General features: G+C 43.6%; 1 protein-coding gene across 1 annotated transcript in view; it reads right to left on the bottom strand.

The window, feature by feature from the left end:
* The window catches only part of kcnb2b (potassium voltage-gated channel subfamily B member 2b), a gene marked incomplete at both ends in the record, with an annotated part of 108,023 nt that extends 92,876 nt beyond the window's left edge, over positions 1–15,147 (bottom strand). The window contains one exon of the mRNA XM_080793332.1: positions 14,563–15,147. Within this exon, the coding sequence (XP_080649458.1) occupies positions 14,563–15,147 (585 nt within the window). The remainder of the gene's footprint in view (positions 1–14,562) is intronic.
* Positions 15,148–21,356: the final 6,209 nt, after the last annotated feature.

Genomic DNA, 21,356 nt, shown 5'->3' with positions numbered 1-21,356 from the left:
TGCCTGTGCCCAGGTGATGGTCGTTATTGATGCTCATTAATACATCAAGGAAGGCAATTATGTTTCTGCCCTGTCAAATAGGTCTACATCTATCCTAAGATGCCATCAAAGAAAACTTTTTTTTATATGTGAACTCGAGCTAGGTTTAAACATGAAAGCATGTTTACAGTTGTTGCACAGAAATTACATTTTACATGAAAAGTAATGCTACTTTTGCAATGTAGTTAAATAACAATTGTGAAAAAAGCTTATGTTGTGTGTTGGGTGTATCGTTACATGCTTAATCAGTACATGTGGTTCACTAGAGAAAGTGCAAGCATTTAAAAAACTAAAACCAAGATAAGACCCACACTCACTTAAAAGGTCACGTTAATTAAGACTTAAATGAATAGTTTTACAGTGTAGCCTGCTGTGTACGGTAGATGAATTATTCGAATTATGTATAGCAGGCTGCAAATGTGCTGTTCAACAGGTTCATAAATGACTGTTTTGCACAGCTTGAATGAAAAGCACAGGGAGATGAGAGGGGAGGAGAAAATGTGAGGTGAGAGGCTAATAATGTCCCCCCAATGTTTTAATTAAATTAAATAGAGGTGCACCACTTTAAATATGTCTATTGCCACCTCAACTGCACTCCTGTGTCTGCCATGATAAACTGAATTAGCCCAAGGGATCCATAAAGGCTATCTTATCTGGATTGTGCTCTTTAAAGCCCAAATCAGGTCGATAAAAGGCTGTCTTCCGACAGAGCGGTGCATCCTCGGAATAAGGTTCATAATATTGTTTAGGCTATTTAGCTGCTGATCATAACGAGGGTGAATAGCAAAAAGGTTCAAAGGATACATGGCCTGCAATTTACACTCACTGTTGTGGAAATCAAAACCGTGACCTATTGGCAGAACAGAAAGGTCTCTCTAAGCGCTATCCCCCCTCCAGGGCATGGGCAGATTGGGGGTGGGGGAGGGTAGATAATTGGCAAAGGGAGAAAATGGGTACCAAAAGGCGTGAGAGGAGCAAAAGGGAAGATTAGGGACTGCTTTGGTACACAGCAAAAATTAGCATTGAGAATCTTTGCCGTGCGCAATCTAGCTCTCATCCAATCAGCAGAGCAAAGGCGCGAGCCACATGCATTCACAGTACAAAGGAGCATGAGACCAAGATATCTCTGCTTGTTTCCTGGAATGTGGCGAGATGTCAAACAGCTGGCACGGCATGGCCCGCAATGACGCCCCACAGCGATGATGAGAGATGAGAGATGGAGAAGAGAAGGGAGGTCGAACGAGAGAAATAGGGCGTGTGAAAAAGAAAAGGGGAGGAGGCCCCATTGAGGGTAAGAGAGGCTAAAATGGAAGAACCAGCTAAAAGGGTGCAGGCCGAGTATGGGAGTGCATGTGACGTGACGTGTGGTAGACTTCCGTTCCTCTCCTCTGCCACCCAGCATCCATCTGAGGTTATGGCTAACGAGACCCCTCTGCCTCCCATTCCCTCTGTACTATCAGTATCTTTTCTCCGAAATTTCCCTGGAGGCCCTTTCATAACGTGGCTACTGTTAATTAATCTTCTTTCTCCTCCAGAAGCCCCAGAACAGAGTCCCTGCTCTGCAAATGATCTGGAGAGACGCAGACGGCCTGATGGGGAGGGGTGGTTGTGTAGAGACACGCGAGGGGCTGAGATGGCATTATTCTGAAAGAATCTGTAGAGTTCCTTCCTTCAGTCAAAAGGTGCGATGGTCGAGATATACAGTACATTAAAGTATTCTGTGTGTGTGTGTGTGTGTGTGTGTGTGTGTGTGTGTGTGTGTGTGTGTGTGTGTGCGCGCACCACACCCTTTCACCTGCCCCTTTCCCACTTCCTTCCTGACAGACTAGAGAAGATAATGCAGAGCAGCTTATGAAAACCCACATATTCTGTCAGAGGGTAATAGAATAGTACAGCTACTGTACATTTCTCAACTCACCAAGACCAAGTTGAGAGATGTATACTGAGCATGCATAACACAGTCATGCAACACTGCCTTTCCTCTGGGCCAGGGATGAATGACACTGCTGAAGTGCCAAAGTTTTGTGATAATATATCACAAAACAGCCTACAAGTGCCAAAGTTTTGTGATAATAAATCACAAAACAGCCTAAAGGAAAAAAATTAAGATAAATAAGCATGCACACAGGGGGAAAACTCCAACGTAGTTGCTCGGCACACCCTGGTCCACTTTTCATCCCGCATGGGAGAGAGACCTCGGAAGAAGGAATCGCCGTGATGAAAAAACAAAGTGTGCTTCCTTTGATTTGCATTAGCGTTTGATTGTGGGGGCTGAGGTGCCAGCTGCTCTGCCTCTCACACAGCCTGTATGGAGATGAATGGCACTATGGGCGACTATAACCGGGGAATGTCACGATCGCCATGGAAACTACGCAAACACAGCATTTCAGAGGAAACGAGTAATGGGGTTGATTACAGTTTTCTTTTTTTTTTGTTCCGTTCCTCCGTCAAATGCTCCTTAGAGGGTCTGGAACAGCTTGGCCAGGACAGTGTATGCTAAGAATATCCCTTGAGTGGTGCTCGAAAACACCTTTTCAAGGAGTCGTTATAACTTGTTAATATTCTGTTGTTACAGGACACTTAACTCATCATTCATATGGGCATGTGTAAACAAAGAAACAGTACAGTATAGTGCCCACATCTGCGGTCCTGCCAGTCCTCCAGGCAAGAGTTATACTTGGGTTGAGTGCCGTGTCACGCACCAGAAATAGCCACTGTAGACGCATCGTGAGCATTCGGTGCACGACACCGACATGCAACTAAGTATAAATCAGGCTTTAGTGCAGATGTGTGGTGCTGAATCACGAACACGATTTGAGCGGTTGAGTCAAAAATAGCCACACTGCCATGGGTGCCAAAATAACGATGACCTACTGGCGGGACAGTGCAGTTACAGTATACACTTCAGCCATATGGAAATGGAGACACGCAGGGATATACACTTCAGCCATATGGAAATGGAGACATGCAGGGATATACTGTAGAGATGAAAGGAAGAATGAGAGGAAGATTGTTAGTGAGGCTGAAAAAAGCAAGTGTAAACAGGGAGGGTGGTTGGACAGGGATGTTGTGAGAGTGTCAACTTGGGAATTGGGATAGGGGGGGACGACAGCACTGTGGCACTCAGAAAAGTAAACTGGTTCAGTAGTACCTAAAGGCTAGCTCTCAGACAGAGGCCTCATTTCAGAAAAGAAACAAAACTCACTGCGTAAAAAAAGTGCTGCAGTGAACGTGAAATATATGATATGTCACATGTTTCTTGCCACTCCCGTTTGTATGCGAGAGCTGGCGAGAACTTCTGGGAACTTGGATTACTTGTAGACATGGATCGATAGGCGTGGATTTAGATGCACAGCACTCCTAATCAAAACTTGACTGTAACACTGATCTAAAATCTGATTCTGAATCAGCAAAAACCTTCCGAGGCAGTGAACACATGCATAAAATAACTTTAGGTTAAATGCAAATGAGGATGAACATTCCCTTTGACCCCAAGTGACACCCTTTCTCTCAGATAAAAGAGTGTGCATGTTCGTTTTTGTCTTACAGTGAATATCAAAGTCTCCATTTCCCTACACAGTTTTAGCACCCAAAATGTGTGAATGTGTTGTATTGAGCCTATTGAGACTGTACTGTGTATGCGTGCGTGCGTGCGTGTGTGCGATAAAGATCTGGTGTTGATAGCGCTCTGAGTCTGAATGATCCTTCTTTCTAGAACTAGCCTATATCTTCTCTCTACATCTTTGTTTCTGATGCCCTGTGGAGATGGGAAACAGAGAAAGGTGGGGTTGAACAAACCTCAGAGGGGCCACTGCTGAAGGTGATGAGAAAGGAGATGGCGGTGACATTCAAGCCGCAGGGCTAGGCAGTGGGCATAGTGGCTGCTCATCCACAGCAACTGTGAGGCCTCAGCACAGGTTTGTTTGGATGCACAAAACTTGGCCAATTTACACCTGCCAGTCTTGTTTGAAGCTGAACAAGCACTAGGGCACAGTGTGTGTGCAACTACTAATGAGACAGAAACACGAAAATAGGCCTCAAGCGAGCACCAGCAGACCAACCATTAGTCTTGGCATGCACTGCACTAGCTATGCTGGACAACAGGCTAGAATAGATAGTCCCCTAGTTTCTGCCGAATAGCTGTGCTTAATGTGCTCAATCTCATTTATCGCGTGTCTCCGTTGGTTAAACTGGGAGAGTAACCAAATCTGCATTACTTGCAAACTGGGAGTCTTACTTGCCTTGTTGTGATTCATGAGTCAATATGTGCAGTGTCAAAGCACACCGAGCCCCAAGACAAGCCAAGAGCCCCTTACGGGGAATCAGCGTTATTCAACTGCAGACTGAACTTCCTCCGCATGCAACTTCCTTCCCCTTGGAAATCACAGAAATTGATGGAGGCAGCAAGGGGTTGTTTGTGCAGAGAACTGCAGAGAGAAGAGGTGGGGGTGTATTGTTCCGTCAACTTTTGTAATTACGGCACACATTGATCTATGGGCATTTCTGAAATCATTAAATATTTAAGAGTGTGATTTCAATGCTGGGGTATAGTTCAATTGTCAGCAGCATGCTGAAAAAAAAACCTTTGGATTCTCATAGTCCATAAAAATAAACCAATTAACCAATCAATCAATCAATCAATAGCTCCCTGTCGTTTTGTCTTCAACAACGTCCTCAAATTCTTGCTCAAACCCCTTGGGGTAGAACTCTAGATAGGTTCTCTTACTAATGGTCTGCAATGACATAAGAACTTCCTAGTTTTAATTGTAACCGTAGGATATCTCTCTGTTCCAACACCGAAATGGGATCTATTCACTTCAGGCTCATAAACCCTGGGGATAATCTCACTCCAGTCATACTGCATACTCACTCCAGTCAATTCATACTGCATACTCACTCCAGTCAATCCATACTGAAACTTTCTTAAAAAAATCAATTCCCTCTAGATCATAAAGTCTTGCCATTTAGAAAAATACAGGGTCTCATCAAGATTATCAGCAGGGAGTGCCTTAGGCTCAGCCAGTTATTGAACAGACTGTGCTCTCTCAATCTCAGAGAGTGTGATGACCAGGGGATTGAATGTGATCCGTGCATTTTCTTGCATGCATCTCCTCTCTCTGCCCTGGGTTTGCTCTCTCTACACTGACCAAAATATCAGGAGAACGTACTCATTTAAAGCCGTTTTCATAAATGTGCACCTTGGTGAACTACATATAATAGATTAGAACAATGTCCAATTCTAAAGCTGAATCCCAAGGAACCTTCATCATTGTATTCAATAGCCTGTAGCATGTCAGCTGAAATATTGCAATTTGCAGACATGTACTTTTCTATTTTGTTGGGACATGTGCCGCTCTCCTGGGACTCGTTCATTTCTGCTTTTAATACAGTAGCAACCCAACAGGATTATGGGTTGGGGGGGTAGGGGAGCAGTAGTTCTACGTCGTTAATACTATTACAGTAGCATGATTGTTGACCATATCAGACCATCCATATTAAGAGTGAGTAAAGTAGGATTTGTGTCACAGAGACACAAATGCTATTTAAGCAAACCGTCAGTAGCTAGTGAAAAGTGTTGTGATATAATATTGCAGTGAGTTACTGTTCTACTAGCTCAGCCACTGAGTAATTTGTGTAAATATCAGTGGCGACTTGTATTGAAGGAATACCAATCCCTGGTCCTGATACAAGACACATTTTACGAGAGTTGTTCGAGTTTATAAACAGATTTCTTTTTAAACATTTTCTGTTGTTTGTCTTGGTTTCAGTGAAAACTGAAACTAAGGTGTACCAAAATGCTTATAAGTAAACAATGGATAATTCTTTTTTCGGTGTAAAGTAGAGACTTGCAGCTTTAAAATGAGACATTTCGTGACATTGTGGTCATATCGCACATTTTTCTATTGTCAAAAAGTCGCCAAAGCTGGCCCAAGGCACAATAAGATGTTATTAAGGGCAGCCATAAGAGGGTTGCAGCCCTAAGATACAGTACTGTTGTTTCTACAGTACTGATGCAGAGGAACTTATGCCACCTATAATCTTACAAGTTCTCTCTTATCCGATTATGGATCGTGGGGCTGGGGCAAATAGGATTTAGGTGTTGGAGCCTAAATGCTTGGCTGCACTGATTAGACACGGGGGGACTTACATAATGAGAAGACTCCAAGAGTCGAGTAGGTCCACTTAATGTTAAGCTTCGGTGTTGTACTACAACCCGATAGCTCACTAAAGGCCAAACAAGGTGACGTAGTCTGGCAACAGGAACTCGTTACGATTCCTACAGGACAGGTTGGGTTTATCGTGATTCAATTTAGAGCATCTGGAAGAGCCTTGTAAAAAAGGAATTATAGAACAAAGCCCAGCAAGCCAAATTACGTCATGATAACGTAATGATGACGTCCTCCAGTGACGTTCAGGACAAGGCCAGATCAGAGCCCATATGGGGATGATCTTTACGTCATTTCCAGGACGTCTTCACCAGATTAAATAATATAGCTTATTCTGGGCCAGATCTGACTAGTTATGATATGACTTACATTGATCTGGCCTCGATCAGACTCTCTCTGATTCATCCAGGGACGTCCGTCTTTAAAGTTTATGTTGGTTGAAATCAGGTGATATTCTGGGCCAGATCTGACTAGTCTTGGTTTGACTTGATCTGGCCCCAATCGAGACGTCACTGATTTGTCCAGGTCCTGACCGTGCTTGCTGGGAGGGTTCCCAAACCTTTCAGGCTGGGACCCCCCAAAATAATGACATTTGAGTCGGTTCCACAGTGAAATATTGTGAAAATAGCCAAACTACAAGCTCACAACGACTTGCTCGTTGTGAGCTTGTAAAACCCCTCGTTGTAACTTAATATACAATTTGACCAATGTTTGAGCTCAAAACGCGTTGTAGTGCGACATGTTTTGAGCTTGTGGATCTGGTTTATTTTTTTTTTACAATCATGTATTATTTTTTGCTATTTTTTAATTGGAATTCTGAAATTCCGATATTAACCTGCCTTAAGTGAAGGTGGGGGCTCCTGGGCCACCAGTTGCCCATGTATGCTGTAGGCTGGACACTTATACTCTGTTGGTTTGTTTACTGTTCATTTGGGGACCGCACAGTATGATTAAAGTTGCCGAATTATGGTAACACTGAAACAGAGTCTAACATCAGATTTCAAAAGGAGGCTTGAGTTGAGGAGTCGAACCCGCGGCACACTGCCAGACTGGATTACCAGCCAAGTTGCCTGGACGGCTGAGCCATGGCCCAGGCCACCCTGCTTGTTTTTGACCCATGGGAAGATAGACACCAACTCACTAAGGGCTCAGCATACAACACATTGCATTTTCTTTTCAGTCGTAGGCGAATGATAGTCATGCAACAAAGTATAGATTTGTTTTGAGGCCTCCCTCTCTCTGTTCATACAGTATACTCCTCCTCCTCTCTCTCCTTTGGCTTTCTTCCAGTCCCCCACCCTCAGGAAATACAGTAATATACACACTGGTCCACAAGCACATCCCTCACTGCTGTGAGAGCCATACTCAGGGAGCGTGATGGGAGAGTGAAAGCTTGCCCGCAGTGTTCCAAAACTACAGGCAGCTTCAAATGCTGTGCAGTGATGATGAAACCTCTGACTGTACTACAGCGCATGCAGTGATATCTGCTCATGTCACAGTCATTATTAACACGCTATTAATAATGACTCAAGCTTGATTTCCATGTGGGAATGTCACCTACAGTAATCACAAAGAGCAACATTTATGCAACCTGAGGCCTATTGTTCGCATTTGCACAGAGCAATTTCACATGCAGCTGCACTGTACAAAGAGAGTTACAGTATGGACATTAGTTTGAGGGGTTTTGTTTCAGTGCATCTACAGTACAATGCTCCAGCCGTCACGGATTCTATCATCAACAACAGTGTCTGCTTCTGAGGGCTCCAAGCGTGGGCGGACAAAATAGCACCAGGCTGTGCCCAGGCCTTGCTTAGCATTCCCCACTCCAACTAGCTTATTAGATAAAAGGAGAGAGTAATGGTGCACATCCACATTAAGAGCAAAGCAGAGAGTGGACATAGCTCATGTACAGTGGGGTGGGGTGGGGTGGGGATGGGTTAGAGAGAGAAAACCCCACTTGAAATGTCTGAAAAGTAGAAACATTGATCTCTTTAAAATGCTATAAATCCACTGCCATTACTTTCCAGGGCAGCCCAAATGGATTGGATGGAGTACCTAAATGCAGAAACCTTTACGAACTTAAGGTCGGCACACCGAGTCCAATCTTCCTTTATCGGACAATCCATTTTTATCGCCTCTGAAATAGAACTGGGTTCGATGACACGCCATCGCTGGCCCTCATCGGAAGGTACTGTACTGTGTGTACTGTAGGTGTAAAGGGGTTATAGAGATGTGGGACGGCAGTGGCTCAAGGGTAGAGTGTCCATTAGAGCAGCCGGATGGGAACCTGTGTGCAGAGTTAGTGTCGAAGATAAGACGCTGAACCAATAATTGCTCCAGATGTGCAGGTTGGCGCCTTGCATGGTTTCCTCTGCCATCGGTGTGTGAATGTTATATCAAGAAGGTTTTCATGATCACAAATTAATGTAAAAGTATATTGCTGTTGCAGACCAGAAAATAGATCATACTGTAGGCATATATTGAACCTGAACACTCTGGGCAATGCAAGCACCCATGCTAAAGTATTGGCAGTAATTCATGCTGCTACTGCACTTAAAATCTCAGGAAATTTGTAGTTGGGTGGCAGGTGGTGAGGCCATGATATTTATAGGGATACTTTCTATACACAGCCATGCATGTCTAAACACGGTAAACATATACACTGAATTGACATCTCATTTCCCAACAGACAAATTACACTTCAGGTTCTGATTAGGGAAGCAGGTTTTAATGCACAAGCATGGTATTAACCACACTCACAGGTTCTCCATAAATCCTAGCATTAAACTCACAGAGATTCAACTGGGTGAATCTTAGTGTTAAATCTTGCACAGAGCTATAATAACAGGCTTGCAACAGCCTTACAATCTCAGGGTTGGTGCAAAAGATACACATGCAATTAATGTAATGTATTGCAGTAGTCCCATAGAGTGGACGCATTCTAGCCAAGACAGGCTTCTTCAGCATTGCCAAAAACAGAGCACCCATTAGGATCATTATCATTACAAGATCTACTGTACCTTTTATTGTGAGTTTATTGAGCGTGCCTTATGCTTTTTTCACCCAATGTTGATGCCATTTAATTGTGTAGTGTAAGCAATGCAAAAGTCCAACTTTTATTAAAGAAGTATATATATTTCAAAAAGGTTGACTGGCCTCGATAATTGTTAGGACATTTACATCATTTTTGTGCAGTGGCTAAAACAGCACAGAGATGAGATCCCCCCACAGTGGAGCACATTTTAATTTCCCTGAGTGGCTTCCCATCCCCAGCTGTTCACAAATACACATCTTTAAAAAAATTGAGCGGTACTAACCGCTCCAACAGGTGACTTTGTGTGTGTTTATTATTATTATTCCGCCCCCTGTGGCAGCATGTGGATCTATACATCTTAATCATCATGATAAAAGGCACCACTCACTTCACATGGGTGCATGTGATGGGTTTTCGAGCGGTGCTAACCACTCCAACATGTGGCTTTGTGTGTATGTATGTCTGTCTGGCCACCCCGCGTTCTGTGAATTCCCATAGACGTCAACATGTGGCTTTGTTGTGTGTATTTTGATCCCCCCCGTTGTTGACATCATCAGACATCATCATCATGATAAAAGGCACCGCTCATATCACACAAGTGTGATTTTTGAGGGGCACTAGCCCCTCCAACCCCTGGCTTTCAGAAATGATGTCAAGTCTATGGACTTGTAATGTTTGAAAATAATAATACAAAAATAAACCGGGCCCCACTCGTGATGTCATATGGCAGCCACAGTCGGCACCCCTCACTTCACGAGTGTGATTACCTAATCATTCCTAGTTTCATGCAACAGCTATTTTTGAGGGGCGCTAGCCACTCCTATGCCCAGCTCTGTGTGTCTGTGTGTACCAAATTTGAAATTATTTGATTGGCTGAGCACGGAATGTGATGTATGATGATGTATGACGATAAGAGCGCCCATCACAAGTGTGATTTTTAACATCATGTCAAATTAATTACATTTACAAGAGGATATTATCAACTTGTGTCAAATACAGATTGCACTAAGGTTTTACTACACGTCTCAAGCCACTTTGTTAAGGCACAAAAGGAACTTGTCACACAACATGAACTTCTTGCTTGTCATCCTGAAAGCTCACGATAGCTAACAGCACCCTCACACACACGGCCAGCTATTATGAGAGCACCTTTTTATAAATACCAGTATAGTCCGGCAGCCGAATTTGGTATACTCTTTTATTGGCCTAAAATATTGTCTACATACATACATTCATGAATCCACTTGCTGACCGGCTGTTAGTATTTATTGGGCAATTTAATTTTCCATTAACATCCTATGGCAAGCAAAATTGTCAACATTCTAAAACTTTCCTTATGCTTTAAGTAGCATGTGACATGTCAAACTAGGGGGTTTTCATGATTCTGAATCCATTCCAAGAACAAAAAACAGTCCTTGGGATAAAAACGGCCATAGACGTCATGACAAATGGAATGAGGTCAGCACATTTTGGGCAAGTGGCTATGGCTGTTTAGGAAAAGGAAAGTTTGACATTTTTGCCTGCCATAGGATGTTAATGGGAGGGTCGCAAGAAACCCCTATAAAAAAATTGGCCAATACTAACAGCCAGTCAGCAAGTGGATTCATGGGATGCAGTGTCCCTCTGTCTGCACAATATTACTCAACATCTAGAATCCAGATCCACCTATGCTCGTGTACTTTTTGTTGACTTCAGCTCCGCATTTAACACAATAGTGCCTGGGAAGCTGATTTCAACCCTACAGGAGCTAGGCGTCAGCACACATCTATGTAAATGGATCTTTAATTTTCTATGTGACAGGAAACAGGTGGTCAAAATAGGTGATCTCGTCTCGCTGTCGAGGCTCCTAAACACTGGGGCCCCCCAGGGGTGCGTCCTTTCTCCACTTCTGTACTCATTATACACTCATTTCTGTCAATCTCACTTTAGTACAGTTATGATGTATAAGTTTGCTGATGACACATCCTTAGTAGGTCTTATTACCAACGAGGTTGAAACCGACTACCGCAGAGCAGTAGAGGAGCTGGTGAGATGGTGTGAGAGTTACAACTTGATTCTAAACATCTCTAAAACCAAAGAGATGTTCATAGATTTTAGGAAAAAGAAATCGTGTCCACTCCCCCCCCTCTTCATCAATGGGGAAGAGGTAGAAAGAGTTTCCTCCTTCCGGTTCCTAGGGACCACCATCCATGAATCCTTATCATGGGATCTTAACACCAGTCTCATAATAAGCAAATCACACCAGCGTCTCTATTTCCTGCGGCAGCTTAAGAAGTTCAAAGTCAGCCAAGCAGCCATGACTCACTATAGGGCCACTATTGAAAGTGTACTCACCTTCTCCATGCTTGTCTGGTTTGGTCACACAACCTCTCAAGACAAATCAAAGCTGGAAAGAGTAGTACGTCGCGCATCAAAAAACATGCAGCCTCCCTACACTTTCCTCACTCTATTCCACCAGAATAATTAGGAAGGCAAATAAAATCATTGCAGACAACTCCCATCCTGCACATCACCTCTTCAATCTCCTCCCATCAGGCAGGAGATATAGAAGTATCCAGAGCTCTACATGTCGCTTCAGGGATAGCACTTACCCCGTAGCCATTAGACATCTGAACTCATAGTACAGTATATGCATATAGCACTTTAAAAAAAACTGAATGTAATTTCATATGCTGCTGGTTTTTGTATTGTACTGTCCTTCTTGTTTGTGTATCTATGGTTGTCTGTATATGTTGAGTATGAACCAAGAAAAAGTCCTATCAACTTGTTGACATGGCAAATAAATTATTGAATCTTGAATCTCTTGAATCTTGAATATATGTATACTAGTACCTATAGTACCTCCCCTACACCCTATGCTGGACAAGGTATAGGACCACAAATAGTCAACTTGAGCCATGATGTCATAAGCACACTGTGCAGCAGCAGTGTGTGATTCTTTGTGGATTTAGCCTTTAAGAGCTGTAGCTCTTTCAACCCCGTAAGAGTGCACCCCTGTTCATTGTTGATGAGAGTGATCGTAGATTAATTGACCCTGGTGGAAAGGTCAGTCCGTTCATACTTAACCTTTTTACGGTAGGGAGCCGTCACAGGTGTCATAAACCAGCACAAGGCTCCAAGACAAATTGAAAACGCAGTGTCAGGGTGCAGGGGAGAGAAGAGATAAGGGGAGAGATGGCGTGAGAGAGAGCATGAATCACACACTGCTGAGATGATTGTCTGAGATTGCTTTCAACAAATGTCTCAAGTTGTCTCAAATAAGGAGTTATGCATCTGGCTGATAATAGCATTCCCCTGGTCAAGAGTTCTCTGTACCACGGCCGCTCCCCCCTCCTAAAAACAAAGGCTTCCCTGACCTCAGGGAGCTTGCCTTCTCAGTCTGACAGATTGGAAAGTCTATTTCCCAGTAGTATTTTCAGCCGTGCAGAACCTTAGCATGATCAGAGGACTCACTTGGCATTGTGAGGCATAGAGCCCCATTTTAAATTTGTGCCAGAGCAGCACTCAGCAGAATGACAATGCCATTTGATTTAGAATGGGATTTCCCTATCGAGGTTACATCGCCCCCCTTGGTAGTGAACAGGTCAGCATTACGCACCTCTGGAGGGGAAGAGACACTGAATTGTAAATCACTTTGAATATCACACATGTATCAGAATTGCCTCTACTGCTGCCACAGGTTAAACTAGATATTGGCCGCCTCTGTCCCATCTGATTCACTTGATATACAGCGTCCCTGTGAATGACCGAATTAAATTACTAAACCGTATGGTGAATCACAAGCTCATTTAGGGAATATTGCCTAAATGTACAGGAAGTACAGAACAGAGGGTTAGTGACAGACTATACTCCGTGGTAATATCATAAGCTCTGGACCTGAGGCATAGTGTGTGGCGTCATTACCATATATTTTGTTTTCCGGTTTCATTCCCAAATCCCCATGCCATAAATTCAGCACCGGGCAGCAGAGGCTGAAATTGAATCTTGCATGATTCGTGACCTGTCTGGGGCTGAAGGGAAACGACCGTACAAAAAGGCAGGCGACAAAGCTTTTCAGGGAGAAGGGCTGACACTAATGCTCTCCAACACATGCCAGGCCTTGCGTTTCCCTTTTTAGACACCTCTGTCTCACACCACTCAGTAACTTACATTATGTTTATGATTCATCAGACATAGAATACGACCCGGCCCTGCCCTGCCATGCATGCTCTGCCCAGTGATGGGAGGAGGATACGGGAGACTCGACATAAATTACCAGCGATTGGATTTCATTGGGGTTGACCCGTCTAAGGGCGGACTAAGTCAGAGAGGAGAGGGAACAGGGGGGCGGGGGGAGGTTTTACATTAGGTTTTTCATTACTACTATGGATAGTCTTCTTTACACTATTACGCCGTCTGCCCCAGCTCTATAAGATGTATGCTCTCAGGTAACAAGCCTGAGTGTGGTGTGAATGACACTGAGGTTTGTGGGGGGAATAGTGGCCGATACGTGACTCATATCCATTCCCTTTCAGTTCTGTTTTAACATCCATATTTATTTATCCCTGATGGTCCGGTGTTTATGCAAAGTCTAGGCAAGGATTAAAGAAGAAGCCTTGGCACTATCACAGGCACTCGGACAGCAAGAGAAAGCAAACGTTTGTATAAAATGTTATTTCTTTTTTTCTTTCTTTCGGTGCGATAAATAGGGACTGTGCGATAAACAGCACGACTGTTTCTCAGATAATGTGTCCTGTCATATACAACTCCCTCTCAGATAATGTGTCCTGTCATATGCCAGCGGATTACTTGGCCTGGCTTGACATGTTCCAGCTGTACATCGTGTGCTAAGAAACAAGCATGATCAAAACTGGTGCATCACCACCAAAGTTTAGCTCCTCCACATAAAGATATGCTTGCTCATTCATCAGTCTAAAGTTTGGACTCTAAACTAATGTTCCCTAACACAGATACTGCGTGTTGGCTAGCCTGTTGTTGAGATATACATCACACCTGACTGCTTAAACCCCCACTCCTCGCCTTCCATCTTTTTACCCCACTAACAATTCCGATAAAACAATCCCCCAGAGACTTGCAGCTCTCTCTCTGCACCTGATTCACCCCTGACTACTGTTGCCAGAGAGAAGGATGAAAAACAGAAACGCTGCGTGGGAAAAACCTGAAGTGAATGCATTACATATCTGTTCCAATATTCAGGCCGACACACGAATGACAGGAGTTTAGCATGAGCCGGAAACACAGGCAGTGTGATGTTCCGCATGTGAAATCCCAAACAGGAAGTGTGAGTTGGGGGAGGCGGTGTGATCGCACTCAGTTCCTTACCTTGGCAGCCACTGAAGAGCCGGGCTTCTCCAGGAGATCCCACAGCTTCTTCCTCTTGTCGGGGCAGCACGTATTGTCGAACTCGATCTCACCCTCTCTATCCCTCATGGTCTCCGCCTCCCTCCTCAGCTCCTCGTTCATCTGCTCCTTCTTCTGGTGGTACCGTGCCTGGCAGCAGGACTCCAGGTAGATCTCATCAACCCCCCAGTAGTCCAACTCCTGGCCAAAGGACAGGGCACACATTTCCTCCATCATGTGCAATTTGCCAGTGCGGTAGAAGTTCAGGATAGAGGTGAAGGCTCCCGGGTGTCTGTCGAAGAAGTACTCGTTCTCGTTCAGGCTGTAATCGTCACACACCTCCATCAGGGAATCGTGGGTGTTGCAGTCCCGCAGCTTGCCCAAGCGGGTCCGCGGAAGACGGTCCAAGGTCCGCCACAACACCTCATGGTTCAGACCTCCCACGTTGATGCGGACTCTCCTGGAGCGGGCTTTGGTGCGGATGATGTCGTTGGAATCGGGCGGCACGGTTGGAGTGGTCCAGGTGTCAGTGGCCTCGAGCCCAGCCGGTCCAAGCTTCTCAGCCATGGTATCAGAGACGACTGGACTGGACGCAATCCAGGAAGATGTTAGGATAAAATCTAATAGAAAAAAGGCTAAATAAATGTTGGATCCTCCTTAGACAAGTCCCTCCATGGCTGAAAACAGAGGAGAGAGGATTTGTAAGGTGAAGAGCATCCACATCTATAAACTCTCCACTGTATTCAGGGAGCAATATGACATGCCCTGATCTTTCACGTTAACCACTTCCTATGTTATACTGTACTGTGTTATAAAATGATGTTGGGTGAAAATGTCAGATCTACAAGTCCACCATGCTCCACTATTTGTTTTTTATTATGAAAGTCCAAAATAGGGATGCCAAATTTGAAAGAGATAAGACGCAGATACAGTAGAGCTGCCTGCTACACGACATTGATTTCCTTTCGTTGGAATTAGAAGGCGTCAGAGACAGAATCAATATTTTTCTTTTACAATCAATATATGGATGCTTTGCCTGGTATTCTACTAGTCCATAAATGTTGGAAATGAAGTCCTATTTAAGCACTACTGTCTAGGTAACCAAGCAGTCAAAATGGGACTTTTAATCCCATTATTAAGTGTTTAGCAGTACTTTGTGAGTGATCATCTCCCTGCCACCATTAATCACTAATGTGATTATGTGACACTCAATTCTAGGATTTCCATGGAAGCTCCATTAAACATAAATCCAAACACTGGCTGAATACGTTGCACAACTTTAATTCTATATTCTATATACTATACTAATTGTATATTCTATATACTATACTATATAATTTACCTTTTTGCCTTAATAAGTGAGCGACTGAGGCATGCAGCCATTTTTCATTAAGAGTTATTCAGCAGAAAAAAGTGACATAGGCTACTGTAAATGTTGCTGAATGAACGCAACAGTTATCAATTAGAGATTTGGCACCTGATTAATTTGAATAGGCTTGCCACAGATGACAGTTTCACCACCCAGATGGCAAAATATGAAAGTTTTAGACTGGCAGGGAAGACTAATAAATAATAATACATTATAAATGATATTAAAGGTCACCAATTTTCCATCAAAACTTATATAGTCTACTTCTATGGTTTGTTTGGGATATTTGAGACATCTGATCTTACACATTGCAGCAATTTCTTCTCCAGAAATATCGATACTCAGCAATGTGAAACACTGACTGACTCCACAGTCCACACTACACATTATAAAGACTGAAATCATTTTCGATACGTACAAAAGTATAGTGTCCAATCTGAACAAACGTATGGACTATGGAACATGATGAGAATGTCTTACCTTGCCGAAACAAACCACCTTTTGCATGCAAACTCCTCTCGTTCCTCTTGGGGGTTAGGAAAAAAAACAATCCGGGATCCCCTCTAGTCAAGCGGCTACGATTCCGAGCACTCCGTGGAAGCTGCGCTGTAAAAGAGAGGCTGTGTGTACAACATTGTGTTGGAAAGGAATCGGGGGAAAAAAGGCTTCTCCTCTCTACAAAATGCTCAGGAGTCAGGACAGTGCGAATTCATCTCCACAGAAGACTCTCGGAAAGAGTGTTGCCTCCATCAAAGCTTTGACGCCTGCGACGCGTGCGGGGCTGAGGGGGAGACGAAATCTCGGTCTGTAACTGTATATCTGCAGAGTGCATATACAGTAGCGCGCGTAAAGGTAACGGCACGCAACGGGATAGATGGCAGGCAGGCGTACAGTGGAGAGCGAACTGCAGAGTGTCCCACTGAATACTACAGCTGGGGCAGAGCAGGGGTGCTAAGCGGTGAGGGGAGAGCAGCACGCATCGGCTGCTGCCTGATGCACCACAGCCTAGAGGTGAAAACCTCACTGAATGGGTCTGAGCAGGACTGCATCTGGGAATAACCCGCATCAACTGGTCTGCAGTCGGCTGCTGTACGTCCGACTTCAAATCTCTGCTAAATGGTAGGGTTTGGTCGATATATATGGCAGCCCATACAGGGAGAGTGAGGGAAAGCTATTTTGGCGACAAACAAACAAACAAGCTTGATTGGCAATTGAATTGGCACCACGTGGTGGATTACGGAGAACTACCCCTTAAAAGATTATTGAGAACTACCTACCGGTACTTCAATAAAGTTATGTTAGACCATTGTGATCCAACGAGTCACGACACTTGTTAAAAAAAAAAAGACATCCTATTATTCCTATACCGAATATATTGCTGGTTATTATTATTATTATTATTATTATTATTATTATTATTATTATCCCACGGTTCCTGTCCTACACCTGTAAATGTTAATTAGTTTGGTTCATCTTTCTGTCCAACACTTTTGGTCCAAAAATAGGTTAAAACTATACAAACAGCTGGCTGAATTGTCATGTAGCAGCTAGCTGTACATATCTGCTATGTGTACCTTCCTTTATGCTCCCTAGAACTAGTAGATGAGTACAAAACAATCATGTATTTTAATTATTATTATTTATTTATGTTTTAGCCCTATGTAGTGAGAGTGTCTAGACTAGCACTGGTTTCCAAACAGGAAATAGGACCCATTTGTGGGTCATGGACCAAAAAAAAACAAATCTAATAATTTCCATGAATGAAAAAATGAAAAGATGATGAAGTAGGCCTAGTGAAAATAGCCAATCTACAACCTCGCAATAAGGCGCGAAGTTGTGCAATTGTAGATCTGCTATTTTCACTAGTTTGTGTCCTGGGCAAACATCTAATCTCTCTTTTGGGTCTCGACCTGAAAAGTTTGGGAACCACTGGTGACTGGTCTAGAAATGGAAATTCAAACCACATTCCCTGGTTGTCAGATATGCAGCACAGCCTCTAGCTTGTACTGGCATGGCTGTTAGACTCTTGTTTATCTCAATTATCTGTATCCACTTACGTGTAACTGCCCAACACTGCCGTCATGAGTACGTGAATGACATATCACCAAATATATTACACTATATTGGCAGTAGCTCTTGATCACATGCACAGAGAGGGGGTGGAGACTGGAGAGAGAGGGAAAGGGATGGAGAGAGAGAGAAAGGGAAAGACAGAGAGACGGTATACTTCACCGGGCCCATAACAGCTGAAACCTCAAGGTGACCAAAGCCAATAAACCAAACACCCAACCATTTGAGACGCTCCATTTGACCTTTGTATGAGATCAGGCCAATAGGCTACGTAATCTGATCCACTGAAAGTGAGACAATGGCCGATACTATTCCTCTTGAATGACCACATGAGCAAGGAGTCAGCTCGACCACTTTTCCCATCTTTTTTCATAGAGGTCTACTCTTAATCTTGAATGTCAACTTTTCCATGTCTTCAATATTGTCCATGATGGCTCGCCATTGTTTATAGCCTGGTATGTCAGTCTTGAGCCAATTTTTTGTGATTGCTTTCTTTCCGGCAGCTAGAAGGATTTTGACCAGATATTGGTCTCTCGGATGCACAGATTCTTCAATAAGACCCAAGTGCATTACAAGGCAAGAACAGGGAATGTCATATCCTATTACCTCACATATAGCTGTGTGGATTATCAACCAGAAAGGTTGTATTTTTGCACAATTCCAGAAAACATGTGTATGGTCAGGGTTCGAATTAAGTATACAAGTTTAATAATAAAAATGTGCAAATATAATATAATATAAATTTAAATATTGGCCATTTAGAAATCGAAATGGTGTGTGTGTGTGTGTGTGTGTGTGTGTGTGTGTGTGTGTGTGCGCGTGCGCCATGCCTGTGTGCCATGCCCGCATGTGTGCGTGTGCCCTTTGAATTGAATTGTGTGTGTGTGCGACTGTGCGTGTGTGTGTGTGTGTCTGTGTGTGTGTGTGTGTGTGTGTGTGTGTGTGTGTGTGTGTGTGTGTGTGTGTCGGCGCTGACCACCGGATGCAGTGTGTTGCGACGGGTCACGGGACGCGTGTCACATGGTGGGGTCGGAGCCAATTGAAAGACGTATGTGTGAAGTAGTAGCACAGTGACGTGTGTGAAGAGCGCGGTGACGTGTGTGTAGTACTGTAGCCAGTCAGAGGGCTGAGAAGTGCGCTGTTCGTACCGACTTCTTAAATGTACTCTAGAGAGGATACCATACTGTAAGAACAAGAGGGTGATACGTTTGCACAGATGCTGTATCTCTAAGACCTAAGTGTACATATTCTATATCTTCTTTATATAATACATCAATCTCTTTCCTTACAACTTTGATCTGCTCTAGTAATTGAGGCATGCAAGTCTTTGAGTTTCTCTTCCAATGATTTTAATTTATGTTCTTTAGCTTTTTTTATTACGGAACTGACAGCAATTATTTTCCCTCTTATCACTGCTTTTAAAGCATCCCAAAGTATGACAGGAGTGACTTCTAAGTGTACATATTCAGCATAAAGTATAATACTGTGTCTTAATTCCGTTGAAGATTCCACTCCAATGCCTGCCTTGCGATCATGCGATGTCAGCTGTTTTGTGTCCAATTCACGCCTACTTTAGCTTCTTCACGTCATGGTTGATGGGGCCATAACATTAAGAAATTAAATTGAACGTAAAAGAAAAAGAAGAAAAATCGTTACTAATTTCCATCTAAGCTTTTGTCTTAGCTTCACTGAGCCACTAAAGAGCTGCATGAGTGTAGATCCGGAGTTACAGGTTTTCATCCCCTGCTCTAACACTTATATTAGTAAACGAATACTTTATTGACCGGGGTCGGCTCTGAAAATCTACACGCTCAGCTATTTTCTACAACTCCTCCCAGAATAGTGCATGCTGGGGTTCAGCTGGTTAATAGATTACCATTACTACCAAAAATATATGAAATGATAGTCCCACTGGGACTTTCTCATAGTGGGGTGTTGACTGCTGGCAGCCATTCTGTGAACGAGGGAAGCTCTCTGTTTCCCACTCTGTGTTTTGGTCTATTTGTGCCCAGATAAACTCATGTCTCCTCAGCTGTGAATTCTACCAAACCAGCTGGAGCCACCATGTTTGGCTGCCAAGTTCAGTCCATGTTTGACATGGTGAGCTCTTTCAGCAACACGCTGGCAATTAAGCTTGCACTGATAGGTATACTTGTATAACCCCCTAATTATATCTCTCTCTCTGTGTGTGTGTGTGTGTGTGTGTGTGTGTGTGTGTGTGTGTGTGTGTGTGTGTGTGTGTGTGTGTGTGTGTGTGTGTGTGTGTGTGTGTGTGTGTGTGCAGTTTGTGGTATATATAGGAGATAAATGTATAGGAAAGGCTCAACTTTATGCACCTTGTGCCCGGACATAATCAGAATCCATGTCTCCTATTAACTCTCTTTATAAAATGAGCTCTCCGACTCCGCTCTTTGCTCTTGAATGAATAAATAGGGATATTAAATTATGCATTTCTTATTATCCCTCAGATTGTTACCTACAGCAATGCAGTGCTCTCGCTCCACCTCTCTCTCTCTCATCTCATGTCCCTGCATCTCCCTCTCTCCCTCTCCGTCTTTACAATTAACAATGCATATGAACAGTGTTCAGTACACAAATGATATTTACCCCCATACAGCTTATGTGGCAGATGGATTTTTCCCCTTACCCAAGCATTTTTCCTGAAACTTGATTATACACTGCATGTGTGTAATTGATTTCCTTGCCATGTTCTTTCCTTCCAATGACAAGGGATCAATAACCCTGCATTGACTAAGCAGAACTACTGCGGGGCCCAACGTACAATAAACGTTAGCTGTGCAGCCGTTATTGTGCACATCATTCCAAACAAAGAGCACGATGAAGGGAACACACACAGGAGATCATTTACCAAGCATTGATTACATCTAAATTCAAATCTCTCAGCACTTCTGCTGTCATGTATTAAAAGATCCACGAGGGCAGTGGCATTGATAATACAAATCTAAACATGATAGCTGCGTCCAATCTGTTACTGTACCTCAGCGCACAGACCTTTGGACTAATAACTGGTTATCCAGTCCGCAGGGACACGTTTGATGTCATAGTACAATGCTTTGTCAATGTCAAAGTGTCGTCATGCAATGACACCGTGTGCAATGGCTTCTGCTAGGTACACGCGTGGACAAATGCAATGGCTTTGCATGTTTGTTGCTCCCCATGCATGTCCTGGCCTGAGAGACTGGAAACTACTCCCTGTCCAGCAGTGTGGGGGCGGATTCTAACCCCAGATACCTTTTAATTGCTGTGTGTGTGTGTGTGTGTGTGTGTGTGTGTGTGTGTGGGGGAAGGGGGAGGGGGGGGCATATTTAATTCCTGA

This window comes from Protomyctophum bolini (assembly GCF_963924005.1).
Source record: "Protomyctophum bolini genome assembly, chromosome: 21".
Lineage (NCBI taxonomy): Eukaryota > Metazoa > Chordata > Actinopteri > Myctophiformes > Myctophidae > Protomyctophum > Protomyctophum bolini.
This window is presented reverse-complemented; position numbering and strand designations above follow the sequence as displayed.